The 13,987-nt window shown below is 40.7% G+C and overlaps 1 protein-coding gene across 1 annotated transcript in view; it reads left to right on the forward strand.

Annotated features, from left to right (window-relative positions):
* ptprga (protein tyrosine phosphatase receptor type Ga) overlaps nucleotides 1–13,987 on the forward strand; it is a 275,166-nt gene that overhangs the window by 224,785 nt on the left and 36,394 nt on the right. Inside the window, exons 8-9 of the mRNA XM_083533908.1 lie at nucleotides 1,657–1,837; nucleotides 9,025–9,209. Coding sequence (XP_083390034.1) covers nucleotides 1,657–1,837; nucleotides 9,025–9,209 — 366 coding nt within the window. The remainder of the gene's footprint in view (nucleotides 1–1,656; nucleotides 1,838–9,024; nucleotides 9,210–13,987) is intronic.

Genomic DNA, 13,987 nt, shown 5'->3' on the forward strand with positions numbered 1-13,987 from the left:
ACTACCTAAAAAAAAAAATAAAAATACAGACACATACAGAATGATTTTTTTCTTCTTTTTCTTCTCTTACTATTTGTGAAACATTCAAGTGAAACGTAGCAAATTGCAAAGCCCACACTTTCCATCTCATGAGTAGTGGAAACTTGAAAACACGGTTTGTGCTTTTTTTTTGGCCCTCGATGCCCTCGCCATTTCTAAGACCCAGATCCATAATTCTCAATCATCTGTTATGTGAGGATGCGGCTCTTTTAAACAGACGCGTGCATGCTAATCGACTTTCGGCCGTGCTTGTAAAGGGACACTTTTATGTTTGGTAATAAAAAAGTATTAATATCAAGTTTGTGTAATAAATCCAAAATCAATCAGGTTATAACGCAATAACTCAAACGTTGTAATTACATTTTCAGAGTCATTTACCCAACACTGATTATAATTGGAGTGGCACACTGGGGATCATTGCTGCCTTGTAAGCTCCAGGACCTCTGGTTTAATCCTGAACTTTTTTTGTGTGAGCGTATGAACGGAGGTACACGGTGGATATTTTATGTCTGATTGTGATTGGAGTGACACACTGAGGATCATTGCTGCCTCATAGCTCCAGGATCTCTGGTTAAAACTTTCCCGTTCAGGGTCTGTGAAGAGTTCTGCGTGTGTCAGCGGGGGTCGTTCTTTAGTTTCCTGTGGTCAGTAAATTGGCTCTAGATGTGAATGAGGGTATAAATTGATGGACAATGGATGTATTTTCATCTCAGGGTCAGGATCCCTTCTGGGAAATACTTTTTTAAAAGGTGTAATATAAAAAGAATTCGGTGTAACACGAATTGATGAATGAAGGTATGAATGAATGAATTGTAGGATTTATATATGGCTTTAATATTGTAATCATCAGATGACCTGATTACATTTTGCAATTTACAAGACAAAGTTCACAGCAAAAGCAAGTTTTTTCCTCAATTACGTCCCCTCTATTTAAAGTATTTTTATATTTTATAGATTTTTTTGTCACACAACTTAGTAACAAGACAGACTAGACTTGTTGGAGGAAAAGGTGTTTTTACTTCTTAAATACTTGTTCTGTGCAGTATGGTCCAGTGGGCAGCAAAGCTCTTGAATTGTCTTAAATTATTCGTGAAAATGGATGCAGAAATAATATTTCAGAGCAGAATGAATTAAATAAAGAACACAAACACACACACTGTAATGTCAACACAAGTCCTCGGCGCATACTTTTGGATCATTGCAAATGCGGGTTTTTTAATCTTCCGCTTAGTTCCTGTGACAAAACCCTCAAAATAGTTTTAAGATGAAATAATAGGCAGATTGACTGAATAATCCCCACAAGAGGCGCTATTTTTCGCCTGGGGTTGAATTATGTGATGTACTCAAAGATGAGTTTTTTCCCTCTTTAGCATACGAGCTGCACTTGATGATGTTATAATGTTATGTGCTCTCTGACATTCAGAAGCTACTGTTCTGAAGCACTCTGAGAGGAAGCATGTTTCTCTTTGCATGTGTGAATGTATATAAAGCAGATTTCAGAACTTAGCAAAAACGTATTCAGCCAAGAATTTCTTTTCTTTAGGTAAACATAGCCTTGGTGAAATTTTTTTGTACTGTATTGACAAACTTCTCTTTGTATTTGTTTCGGTGACGCAGCTGGAGGCGTTCTACTCCATCTTCACCACCGAGCAGCAGGACCATGTGAAGTCAGTGGAGTACCTACGCAATAACGTTCGCCCACTGCAGAGCCTGGACAACCGGGAAGTGTACAAATCCGCCGTCAAGGACGCCTGGCAGCCCTATCTGACAGACCCCTATGGCACAGAGTCCTCCAAAGGTGTGTGTGTGTGTGTGTGTGTGTGTGTGTGTGTGTATATATATATATATATATATCTCAATGCATGCATTTCAATGTCCATGACTTTGTTTTGGGTACCAATAGCAAACTCTTTCTCAATGACAAGGGTGTGAGTGTGTGTGTGTGTGTGTGTGTGTGTGTGTGTGTGTGTGTGTGTGTGTGTGTGTGTGTGTGTGTGTGTGTGCGTGCACACGGGCACATTGCCCTTGAAAAGCTGCAGTCCAGTGCCTTTCCTGCGAGAGTGTACTGCTGTCATGCAGGGAGGGAGAGAGGAGGACTGGCTGGGTTAAGATGGAGTGCATAACAACACGCCATATGCTACCTACACACACACACACACACACACACACACACACCCTCTCTCTCTCTCTCTCTCTCTCTCTCTCTCTCTATCTCTCTCTCTCTATCCCACACACACAGACACACATGCATACAGTTGCATTCACTAATAATAAGTAACGATGTTAATAGTAATGATGCTACATGCACCACAGCATATTAACATGGTGAGGTGTGTACAAGCATGCACATGTTTATGTGCAAACACACACCTTTATACCTTATAAATAGGTATAAAAAAGAATGGTGTGTGTGAGTATACATATATATATATATATATATATATATATATATATATATATATATATATATATATATATATATATATATATACACACACACACACACACACACACACACACATCGATATAACATAAATGGGAATAAAGCAATAAAGCACATGATAGACACAGACTCTGCATGTGCATATGGTTCACAGGAGCTTCCATGTTCTTTGTAGTTAGCTCACGTTTTCTCCGCTTGCAGGCGCTTCATGGCGAGATAACGATAGCTTAGTCCCTCACGGCTCCTCCGTCCATCACCTCAAACGCACTGTATTTTTTTCCCCTTCCCCATTTCTGGCTGTGTTATGATTCATGTCCCCCTCTGTTTTTAAACGAGCACTTCAGCATGTTTTTAGCCTAATTTGTCGCATCAGTTCCAGCTAACGTGACGGTCGAAAAATGAATCTCTAGTGAAATAGAAATTATATGAACATTAAAGATAAGTTTGGAGGTTAATTAAATATCGCTATAAGTTCTCGTTCTCTTTACATCTGATTTCATGCGATTCATTACTATTTTCGTTTTTCTTCCAGTGCAAATTCAGGCTAATCAAAGTTTGAGGGGTCATGACCTCATGTCATTGAACTCAACTCAAAGCCCAATTTTTTTCCCACCTCGTCATCCGTTTTCACACAGACGTTTCCACGACACGTTCTAAAATCCCACCAAACATACCAACACAGCCTGGAGCAACCTCCAAGCTCTAATCAGACTCCGAATTAATTTTCAGTGCTCAGAAATAATACAGGAACAAAAGCAAAGGAGCTTTATTTTATCCTCGACGTGTGATTGTTTCATCTTGGCAGCATGTCAAAAAAACATTTTGGACGCGATTCTGGAAGAACGGGGGCGACGGTACGAAGGGGTGGGAGTTCAGAAGCAGGTGGTGTAAAGAAGGGATATACGGAGGCGTATCAAGGGAGAGCTGGAGGCGCGGGTGGAGCGCTCATGCTATATGTCAAAGCATATCATCAGATGAGTAAGCAGAGGGGTAGCGTGTGGTCATGGGGCATTGGCTTGCAGTGTATAGGCCTTGTCTGATAACCACACACTTCTGGTTACGATTACTGAAGTGATATTTCAGCCTAAAATCTTATACTAAAATTCTCTGAAATCGTTATGCTTGTCCGCCCTTCTAGCAATTGGCACTTTTGGATGCCTCAACTCCCACAAACTGACAAGATTTTATTAAAACGGCGACACAAGCACACGATGTTATTAAACCCGAATAAGGCTGCAGAAGTGAAAACTTTCACTTTGAAAAATATCCCTGAACATGTTATTTGACATTGTTATGAATAATATATGTAAAATAATACAGTGTTTAACGCCTTAGAGATACCAAAAATGGACTGTCAAATCTCCGCATCTTTGCTTTCACAGAAACATTTCAGGATCTTTGAATGTGCAAGAGTTTGGAATGTGAAAAGTTGACTCTTGCCATCGCAGTGAGCTAGCGAGCTAGTTTACATCTAACTGCATTTATCACAGGGTCTCCTAATGGAGCAGTTCGATATCAGACTCTCATATTCACAGCTGTACACCACAATGACGAATGTATTAAATATTAATTCCATATTTTTTCAACATTTATTATATATACAGATTGAGTTTATGGAAAAATGCAAATAGTGAAACACCGATCGAAGCCAATATCCAAACAGAAATAAAAGTGAAACAGGATCCACTCCAAAATCCACCTCAAGCCTCAACGACCATATGAAAAAAGCAGGTTGTTAAACACTGACCACTTTGTTTTAAAAAACTCTATAGCACTACAATAAAAGTACATCCCCTGCCTTTCTCTTCTTCTATTTGTTTAGCATGCTAATGATCTCCACTTCTTTTATGGTCACTTTGCATCACTTCCTCAAGGCCTTTGCTAATTGGCTGCATTTTCACTCCGATCTGTATTTCAGTACTGTATTAGCGTCTGCGTTTTTTCCCTTTGCTTTCTGCACCCCAAAACACACTAAAGTACACACACATTAATCTTCTACGACTCTACTAGAGTCAAATATACTCAGGGTCAGGAATGGCCTTTTTTTATTAAATGTCTTTTTGCTTGTCTCCTAAGAGTGCTGCTTTCTCATCATGCACCCCAATCCACAGGACAAAAAAACAGGATAAAAAAATAAATCTGAGGGGACCATCATGCTAACCAGTGTTTCTCTAGTTCTTATTGTTGCTGACTGTGTTACTATACAGTGTGTGTGTGTGTGTGTGTGTGTGCGTGTGCGTGTGCGTGTGTGTGTGTGTGTGTGCATGTGTGTGTATATGTGCATCCACTTGTTTAGGCCCAGTTTTTTCCACACTATTGCCTACTGTCTTTATCTATTACTATAAGGGTCTGTAGTTCAGTCGGTTAGAGCAACTCAAAACATCAACTATCATGCCACACACACACACACACACACACACACACACACACACACACACACACTAATCAGCCTGAGGATGCTCGTTTCCTCCTAAACACACCGAATTAGAGCACCAGGACGTCCACACACAGACCCAGTTTACAGCAGGTTTTTTTTTGGATTAGGAAAGGAGCCACGTTTGTGCTCAGAGTAAAGCCTTCATGAATCCCAGTGGTCAAAACACATGTTGTGTGTTTGTTAGCTAACCTGCTAGCACACCAGGCCGACGCTCTTGCTTTCGCTGTGTGGCATGTTTTCTTTTTTCGAACAAAAATTGGTTTATAATACCGCGCTAAAACAGATTATAGCGTGATGTTACATATATACAGAACCATATGCTACCACCTAATATGCTAATCTGTTCATTTTTTTCTGTCGTACAATCAAATTAGAGCACATCCTCAAACAGGAAGTGCCACACTATAAGCTGTTTGGCTCCAAAAAAAACCCTCAGAGCACCAAAATGAAAATAGCAACTAGGCTAATAAATATATATTATAAATATATGAGGTGTTATTGCATCTTCTCCCAGTGCCTCTGGTATTCCTGAATTGTCTTTACTTTTGATATTGGAAAAGAAAAGGTTCTTTAAGTGTAATATCCACCCTGGCAAGCGAGCATTAAATTACATTATTGTGTCAGGAAACCTGGCTTTTCTGACATAACATTATTACTAAGAGTACAGCCGAGATTTAGATTTATATGAGTACGCAATGTAAAAACAATTTTCGTCTTTATTATTCCAAATGGAAGACACACAGACACAAAATGCCTTTTGAGCCAAACGAATATTTTTATTTTACTGCTCGTTTGTGCTCATATTCGTGACTTACCTTATGACTGGATTAAGCTTATGATGTGGCACCTAATGCTTTGAGTACACATTTAGTCATTATTGAATTAGTGTATTAATTCTTACTCTATTAATAACATCTTTACTTGACTGTTTTACCTCAGAATGTTATTGCAGCTAACACAGACCATTGCTGCTAGCATGGTGTACTGCATGTCACTGTCCAGTATTGCTTTATTAAGTACATAAAGGCACATCAATGGCAGTTTTTCTCTATGTAAATACGAGCAGGCACTCTTTTCAATAGATGTGAGCTAAAGCACAGGAAGTTTACTCAAGCAAATGTCCTGAGCTGGAACATTTGGAACTTTCCCGTTCTTTCTCTATTATCTGCTAAAGTCAATCTTTTCTGATTTTACTAGTTTAATTCTTTCATAGCTCACTAGCTACTGAAGCTCTCATAATGAGCTCGCTTGCTTCGAGACATTCTTTCTCAGATAGGCTCCGTTCTGTATTAACATTAATGATCTTCGATTAGCGTTAGCATTAACGTTTCTAGGTGTAGCAGGACGTGTATTTGATGTTAGCGTTTGCAACATGGCTTTGCCTTTTTTGTGCCCGGCCACAGGAGAGCGATGTGTTTTACTAATACACACGGAAGATGCACCTAGGTCATAGATATGTGTGTGTGGGTGGATCATGGCCACTGAGGCATGTTACGAATGAAAGTCATCTCACGCATTACCATAGGCATTATAGTGCGCGATTGTGCCTGCATATTTATTAGCCCTCTCCTCCATTAGCGCTGGTAATAGGAGCCTCTTCAACATTACAAGTATCAGTAGAATTAGTTTAATTAGCATCGTTTTGCATGCAGTGGTTCCCCTGTGGCTGTAGGTGAGCGTGTGGATGTGTGTGGGGGGAATATGTGTGCGTGTGTGGATGTGTGTGTAGGTGAGTGGTGGGTTCATTGGAGACAGGGAGGAATGAGATCTGTGTGTATTTGTGTAGAAGGTGGCCATGGTGATCTGAGAGAGCTGGTCAGAGGAGGGGCAGCATGGAGACAAGCAAGGTTTGGGGAAGGCATGACGCAATCCACAAAGGGAGAAAGAGAAAGAGAGAAAAAGGAACGAGTGGGCACTCTGGTCAAACAGAGCCATCTACTGGACACTTAGTGAGGAGGTTTATGGGAGCTAGACTCAGAGAAGATAATAGTGGGAGAGTAAAAAAAAAAATAAATACCAGACATAGCAGTGTTATTTTCACTGGCCTCTTATTTAGTTCAGTGTTATTGTGAGGTTTAGAAAGGAGCAGAGACATTGTGTAGAGCAGCATATGAGCTACAGTTAGTAATTGTACACCACGTTGATGTCACTTGGCTCACTTTTTATTTAGGAAAGGTGTAGCGAATAATCAGAAAATCGCATATCACTATAAAGTCTCATTTAAATAAAAGTGTAACGATTCCTCAAAATCTTGTGTCTTTACAGCCAAAAGAATCTCTATTGTTTGTCTAAGAGGAATTGGGTACTGAATGGATCCAGGTGTCTGCCACAGTGCCTGTCAGTCCAAATGGAAAATGTTGCTGAGACTAATAAATGGTGTGCCAGGACTAGAAAAGTAGGCAAGGCTTTTAATCAGTCTCAGAGAAGAAGGTATACAGCCTGTGTCTGTCAGTCTGAGAGAAAAAGGAGTGGCCTGTGAATGTCTGTCCCAACGAGGCATGACATTTGTGCGTGTCAGTCCCAATGAACCCTGTCAGTGGCCTTTCTGCCTTTCGGTGTCACTGCAGGAGGTGTAGCCTTTGTTTTCAGTTTCAGTTAACTATATATGACTGCTGGAGGCCTCTGTGTCTGTCGGTCCCAGTAAAGGAGGTGTGGCCCCTGCCTGCCAATCCCAGTGATGGAGGTGTGGCCCCTGCCTGTCAGTCCCAGTGATGGCTGTTTGGCCTAATCCTGTCAGTCCCAGTGATGGAGGTGTGGCCTTTTTCTGTTAGTCCCCGTGATGGAGGTGTGGCCTCTCTCTGTCAGTCCCCGTGATGGAAGTGTGGCCACTGCCAGTTAGTCCCACTGATGGAGGTGTAAAGGAGATGTGACCACTGTTTGTCAGTTCCAGTGTTGAAAGTTTGGCCTGTGCCTGTCAGTCCCACTGATGAGGTTGTGACCTCCGTACCTGTAGTCCCAGTAATTAAGGTGTGGCCTCTGCTTGTCAGTCCCAGTGACAGAGGTTTGGCCTCTGCCTGTCAGTCTCACAGTTGGAGGTGTGGCCTCTGCCTGTCAGTCCCAGTGAAAGAGAGCAGACGTTATTTTGTTTAGTTTTTTTCCCTTGAGTGTGTGATTCAGAAAAAGTTCAAGAAGGCCGAGACAAATGGATTTGACTGATTTGAAGAAATGTAATTATCCAGCTCCCATGGGGTGCCAGTGTCAGGTAAATATAGCTCTTGTGCATGATAACGGTGAAAAAACACGTTAGTCACAGAGCTTCACTCAGAAACACATCACTGCAAATTTGTTCCAGAACTAAAGACGGCGATCAAAGGCTCATTGACCATCAACAAACAAACAATAACAATATATTCAATGTTCCAAATGAAACGCACGAGTATGAGTTGAGAGTAAGAAGAACCGAATATCTTACAGGGTTGATGGTAGATTGTGGATATGTCAGCAGTAATGCTTTAATGTTTACACTGTGCTATTTTCTTTTTTCCATTAAAAGAATGGCGTATATAGATAAAAAAAAAAAACAACGCACACAGCTTACAGCAAAACCTATTGAGAGCCGTAGAAGAGAAGAGCTGCCGGTGTTTTTACATTTTCTCATGTAATTTGCGCTTTATCTTCTCGGATAAAGCAATAATCACCGTATGCATCTCACACGAACGTACGCCGTTTTGTCTCTTTGTCTCTCTCGCGCTCATTTACTGTTGTTTATCCGTGTTTAAGAGAGAACACAAAAACACACAAAACAACACACGTACTGGCAGTATGAATGACCTGCAGGCAGGTATATATGAGTTTGTGAATTATATTATGCACAGTGAGGCCATGGGGAGCCATGACTCACCTTCGCACAATTACAACACTCTCGATTTCTCCATATGATCACTATCTCTCACTAGAGCCGTTCCATCGTGCATCCTGCGTTCATCTCTTTGTCATTCAAAGCAGCAAATAGACGCTCATGTCCTAATCAAAGCAGTCATTATTAAACTCTCCTCTCTCTCTCTTTCTCTATCTCTCTCTCTCTCTCTCTCTCTCTCTCTTTCTCTCTCGCTCTGTCTCTCTCTCTCTCTCTCTCTCTCTCTCTCTCTCTCTCTCTCTCGTACAGCCTGCAGCAGTGCTCCCATCAACATGCAAGTTCAGCCTCTGAATAAAACAGCCCTGGTGGTGCGATGGTCCCGGCCCGAGATCATCTATGACCCGCCCATCATCAGCTACCTCATCTCATACAGCTGGACCCGAAACGACGAGGAGTACGAGGAGACGTACTTCAAAGGAAGTGATCAAAAACTGGTGAGTCCACAGTGTCATACAACTAAATAATAAATAAAAAAAATCCTCTACAAATAAAATTGTCAGTAATGGTTAATTGGACAAAGGTAAAAAAAAATCTCCCCCCCCCATCCCCCCCACGATCACACACACTCGCGTTGCAAAAGCGATTATACACCTGAATGAATTAAAATGCGGCACGTGAGAACGTGCATTACCGATGCGTGCAGTTACGATGAATTAGGAGCGTTTCTGTACGCATTTAATTTCATTTCTGTCACATTAGAAATGCGTCTGTTTATTCGCCAGTCGAATGTAAAATGAGGAAAATATTACAGAGAACCTGGAAAAGTGTAATGTGACTCCACAAGGGTGCATATTGCAGAATATAACTCACTCCACACTCGGATCATTCTTCATTTCACAGGTATTTTTACCAGCAAAAACCTACTGATATACAATCTTGTCAAAGGGGGTCTGGCCAAGAGTCTAGCATAGATTGAATTCTTTGTTTATGTGCTAAGAATTAAGAGCAGTGTGCTCAGGTAGTGAGGGTATTATTTCGTTCGAAGGAGTCCAGGGATGTTTCTTTCTGTTGTTAATGCCACCGTTTTGACCTCTGGATCAGTGGTGTACGAAATACACAAGTCATGTTCTTGTGTTGAAGCAGTGATACAGTAAGTAAAATATGACTCGAGTAAAAGAAAAATTTTTTCAAAAACTTTCACTTGAGTAAAAGTACAAAAGAATTTCCTTCAAATGTACTTAAGTATCCAAAGTACTATGATTTATTATGACTATAATGATTTATTATGAATATAAATGTATTATAATTTTTCTCACAAGACTGTGAAAAGACTCTGTTACTCTTAACACAACAATCTATTAAGGTTCATATTAACGAGTCAAACACTGATTGATCTATTCAAATTATCATGAGCCACACAACCTTTTTTTCAACTATTTCATAAAAATAATGCAAATAAGGCCACAGGTGGTGTAGCGAGTTCGAGTCTTGAGTTTCTTCCATCCTTTATTCCTCTCTGAATGTTCTGCTTGCTGTTGAACTGACGCTGAACCGCGAATACCACCAAGCGGCGCTCTACACCGATTGGTGGATTGCTGCGTGACCAGTCACGTTTTTATCCTCATAAATAAAAAGGAACGACTAATTTCACAAAATGTAGTTGAGAAAAAAAGTGCGATATTTGACTTCAAAATGTAGTGAAGTTAAATTCTCTACAAATGGAAATACTTCAGTAAAGTGCAGATACATGAAAAAGCAACTTATTGTACAGTAACAAATTACTTTTACTTTGTAACTGTCTACTACTGTTCTGCATACGACTATTGAAATTTACCCCAATTGAGGCATTAAAGCCACGATTGTATTAAACAAACATGTGTGTGGCAGATTTCAGGTGAAAATCTCAATAAACCTACCTGTGAGAGCTCAACTTTAATAATGAATTTCAAATAGCCAAAAATGCTGCCATTATTACATTTTTTTTTCTTTTCTGAGATTTTAAAAACAGCAAAACGTCATTTGTTATTGATATTGATTCCTGTTCAGGAAATAGAAGTTGTGGGGGAAAAAGCAGTCTTGGAAGGCTTTATTTGATTAAATCATTTGCCAGGTTCGAATTCACTTTACTTTCTTCTTTTTGGCATGATTTCATTTTAGGAGAGAGCTTCAGGAACACAAGGTGCTCAAGCCAAGCTTGCCAAGTTCTGCTTGTTTGCAGTTGCTCGTGTTGCCTATACACAGTGTGTGTGGGTGTGGGTGTGCAGGTGCATTTGCGTATTAATCTCATATACGCGTACATTATATCTTCCAACTATACCACAGATCAATGACTTAATGCTGCTTATGCTGAGCCACTCCACTTTGATGCCATTAATCTTACATTCGGCGCTGCTGTAGAATAAATTAGAATAATGCAGACCTTATAGGCATTCAGGCGCTAATACAGTATTCATGCCGCTCTTCTCCATCGCCGTTATCTTTGAAGTAGCGCATTAGGCACATACACAATAACCCGCTCACACCTGCGGCCACACCTGTAGTCATTTGGATGCCGCCGTAATTGTCCAATGACGCGTACTCCATCTCGTCTGTAGAGCTAAAAAGCTTCAATCAGTCCAGCTGCAGATTATCCAGTGCATTTCTGGACATTAGCGAGGAAGGGGTCTCGGCAGGAGCACCCGACCTCCATGTTCTGCTTTCGGAAAAATACTAATGCAGCATTCGCAAGCCTCGGAGCACTCAAGTAGACGGTCCAGATTTTGCACGTGGTTTTATTATGTAGCAGTTAAAAAAGTGGGAGGGGGGGATTAATGAGGGGACGCGATTGCCGATTCCCTGCTCCTGGGTGACGAGAGGTAGGGATGTTTCCTTTCTTTTCTTTCTTTTCTTTCTTAAGCTTTCCTCTGCGTGATCGGTAATAAAATCACAAGCGCCACGGAGACCTTCTCCCCATCCACATCTGCCCACGAACCACATCCCTTCTGTTGCTTTACCTCTCTGTTTCTCTCAGCCTTTCTCAGCTGCTCTCACTCCCTCTCTCTCTCCCTCTCTCTCTCTCTCCTCTCTCTCTCTCTCTCTCTCTCTCTCTCCCTCTCGCTCTCTCTCTCTCTCTCTCTCTCTCTCTCTCTCTCTTTCTCTCTCTCTCTCTCTTTTCTTTTCAGAGCTTCATTTCCATTTTTATTCTCAATTTCCTCCCAAGACACTGCAGTTATCTGGGTCACATTAGGGACCGCTGTGGCTTTATGAAGGCGGAAAAAAAATAAAAACTTCGACCAAATCAACGAACAATCCACTCAAGATCTGACGGCTTTTCCAGCACCATCGTATGAGGTGGATAAGCCGATTTTACAAGGGGGTAAAAAAAAGTGCCTCTTTAGCGGTATTAAATCGTGCAGGACTGGAATAGAACAGAATTGGCTTGATGTGAAATTCAGGATGAGCTGTGAATCCTCACATGGTGGTGTGATGCAGGTACGCTTGTGGTCACTGCTCCTACATGATGAGGAGTGAAGTGTTAGTGTAGGTGTGGTTTGGAGCCGGGAGACTGCATGAAGAAGGAAAAGAGGTTGCTGGGCAGCTGTAGGCAAATAATCCTCTATAACTACACCATGAAATTTCATTCCTTTGCCCAAAATGTTTTATCAAACAAATTAGATCCTGTTATATGGCTTGTTATGACAAGCATGTCTCATCAGAAAGAGGGCTGTTCTGAATTTTGGACTGGAGACTCCTCCCAAAAATTCAAAAGTAACATCATACTAAAAAGTCCAGAATATACCAACAATCTTATTTTTGTTCATTTCTTTTTTTATTCATGCTATGTAGACTGATAATCTGCTGTGTACCTGTCATATGACCCTGAAACCCTTACTTTTGAACTCTGATCTGTGTTCTTCCTTAAAGGTCACATGACTAGATAAGCAAACATTTGCACTAAAGCTAAGCTTGTCCAGGGAATGTGACTTTTATTCACAAGTCAATATTAGCTCATAGGTCTCATCCATAATGCTGGAATTCCCTAGAAATGTAACATGCGAAAAGGGCTGCGTGATATCAGTTTTATTATTTGGCTCTAAATATTTAGATGTATATAGATGTATACATATTTTTATATGTAAAAAAATTTACATTAGAGCTCATTTGCATTTTCTAGTAAAATTTGTTGCTCTCTATATTGCTCATAAACTCAAATTATACTCTGTTACTAGTCATTGTGGCCGATGAGCTCATTTATTTTCCTCTTTTTATTCTGGATCTTAATCCCTATCTTTTACTTTTGTCTCAATTCATGACACTTTTTTTCATATTAAATAATACATACGACACCGTGTACACGCACAGTGTGTGGTTTGTAAATGAGCATTTCCCTGTTCAGGTTTGCTAAAAAATATGAGTTAATTTTCCTGAAGTGACTGGGTGTATAAATGAACGGCCCACCCAGCGTGGGGCCAGCTCTATCTCTCTCTCTCACTCTCGCTCTTAATCTCTCTTTCCCACTCAGTGAAGCTTACAGGCCTTAGGGACAATGAAGGTTACATGAAGCGAGAGAGAAAGATGGAAGGAAAGCACTAGTGATATGTGATAAACCTAAAATCATGAGAAACAAACTTATAGGCACTAAACGTATACATTCTTTTATACAACTTTATAACTTCTTTAACTCTAAAACAATGTCCATTGTTAAAAGCGCCGTACGAATAAAAATGAATTGAATTGAATTGAACGAGAACCTCCACTCTCCTAGTGAGATGTTCCACTACATTTTGTTTGAGAAGATTTGCGCTCATTCATCCACAAGGGTGTTAATAAAGTCAGGTACTGATGTAAGTGAGGAGGCCTGGGGTGCAGTCAGTGTTCACATTCATCAAGGTGTTGAGTTCAGTACTGCTCTATAGCAGGCCACTCGAGATCTTTCACTCTAACCCATGTAAACACAGGAAGACCTGAAGTTGTCACTGACGATCCAAACCAAAGCAGTTTTTTTTCCTTCTGGGGTGCAGTGCAGCCATCCAAATGCTGCCTGGCTTTCAACACCTCTTTAAAGAACATACAGGGTGAAAATAGTTTTGATAAAATAGTAAAAGGCTGTGTGGATGTTAGCTTGTTGTTCCTATCCTCCCTTTGTGTTGTGAATCAAACGCACCCCGTGCCTTTGTGAAGATAACACGCTTACATCACACACTCCTCTTACAGGAAATGCTCCCCTGCTCTGCCTCCGAGCCCCAGGAGAGCCCGATGCTGCACTTATTTCCAGCATGTTTGTCTGTGTGTT

This window comes from Silurus aristotelis, assembly GCF_946808225.1.
Source record: "Silurus aristotelis genome assembly, chromosome: 28".
In the NCBI taxonomy this organism is placed as follows: Eukaryota; Metazoa; Chordata; class Actinopteri; order Siluriformes; family Siluridae; genus Silurus; species Silurus aristotelis.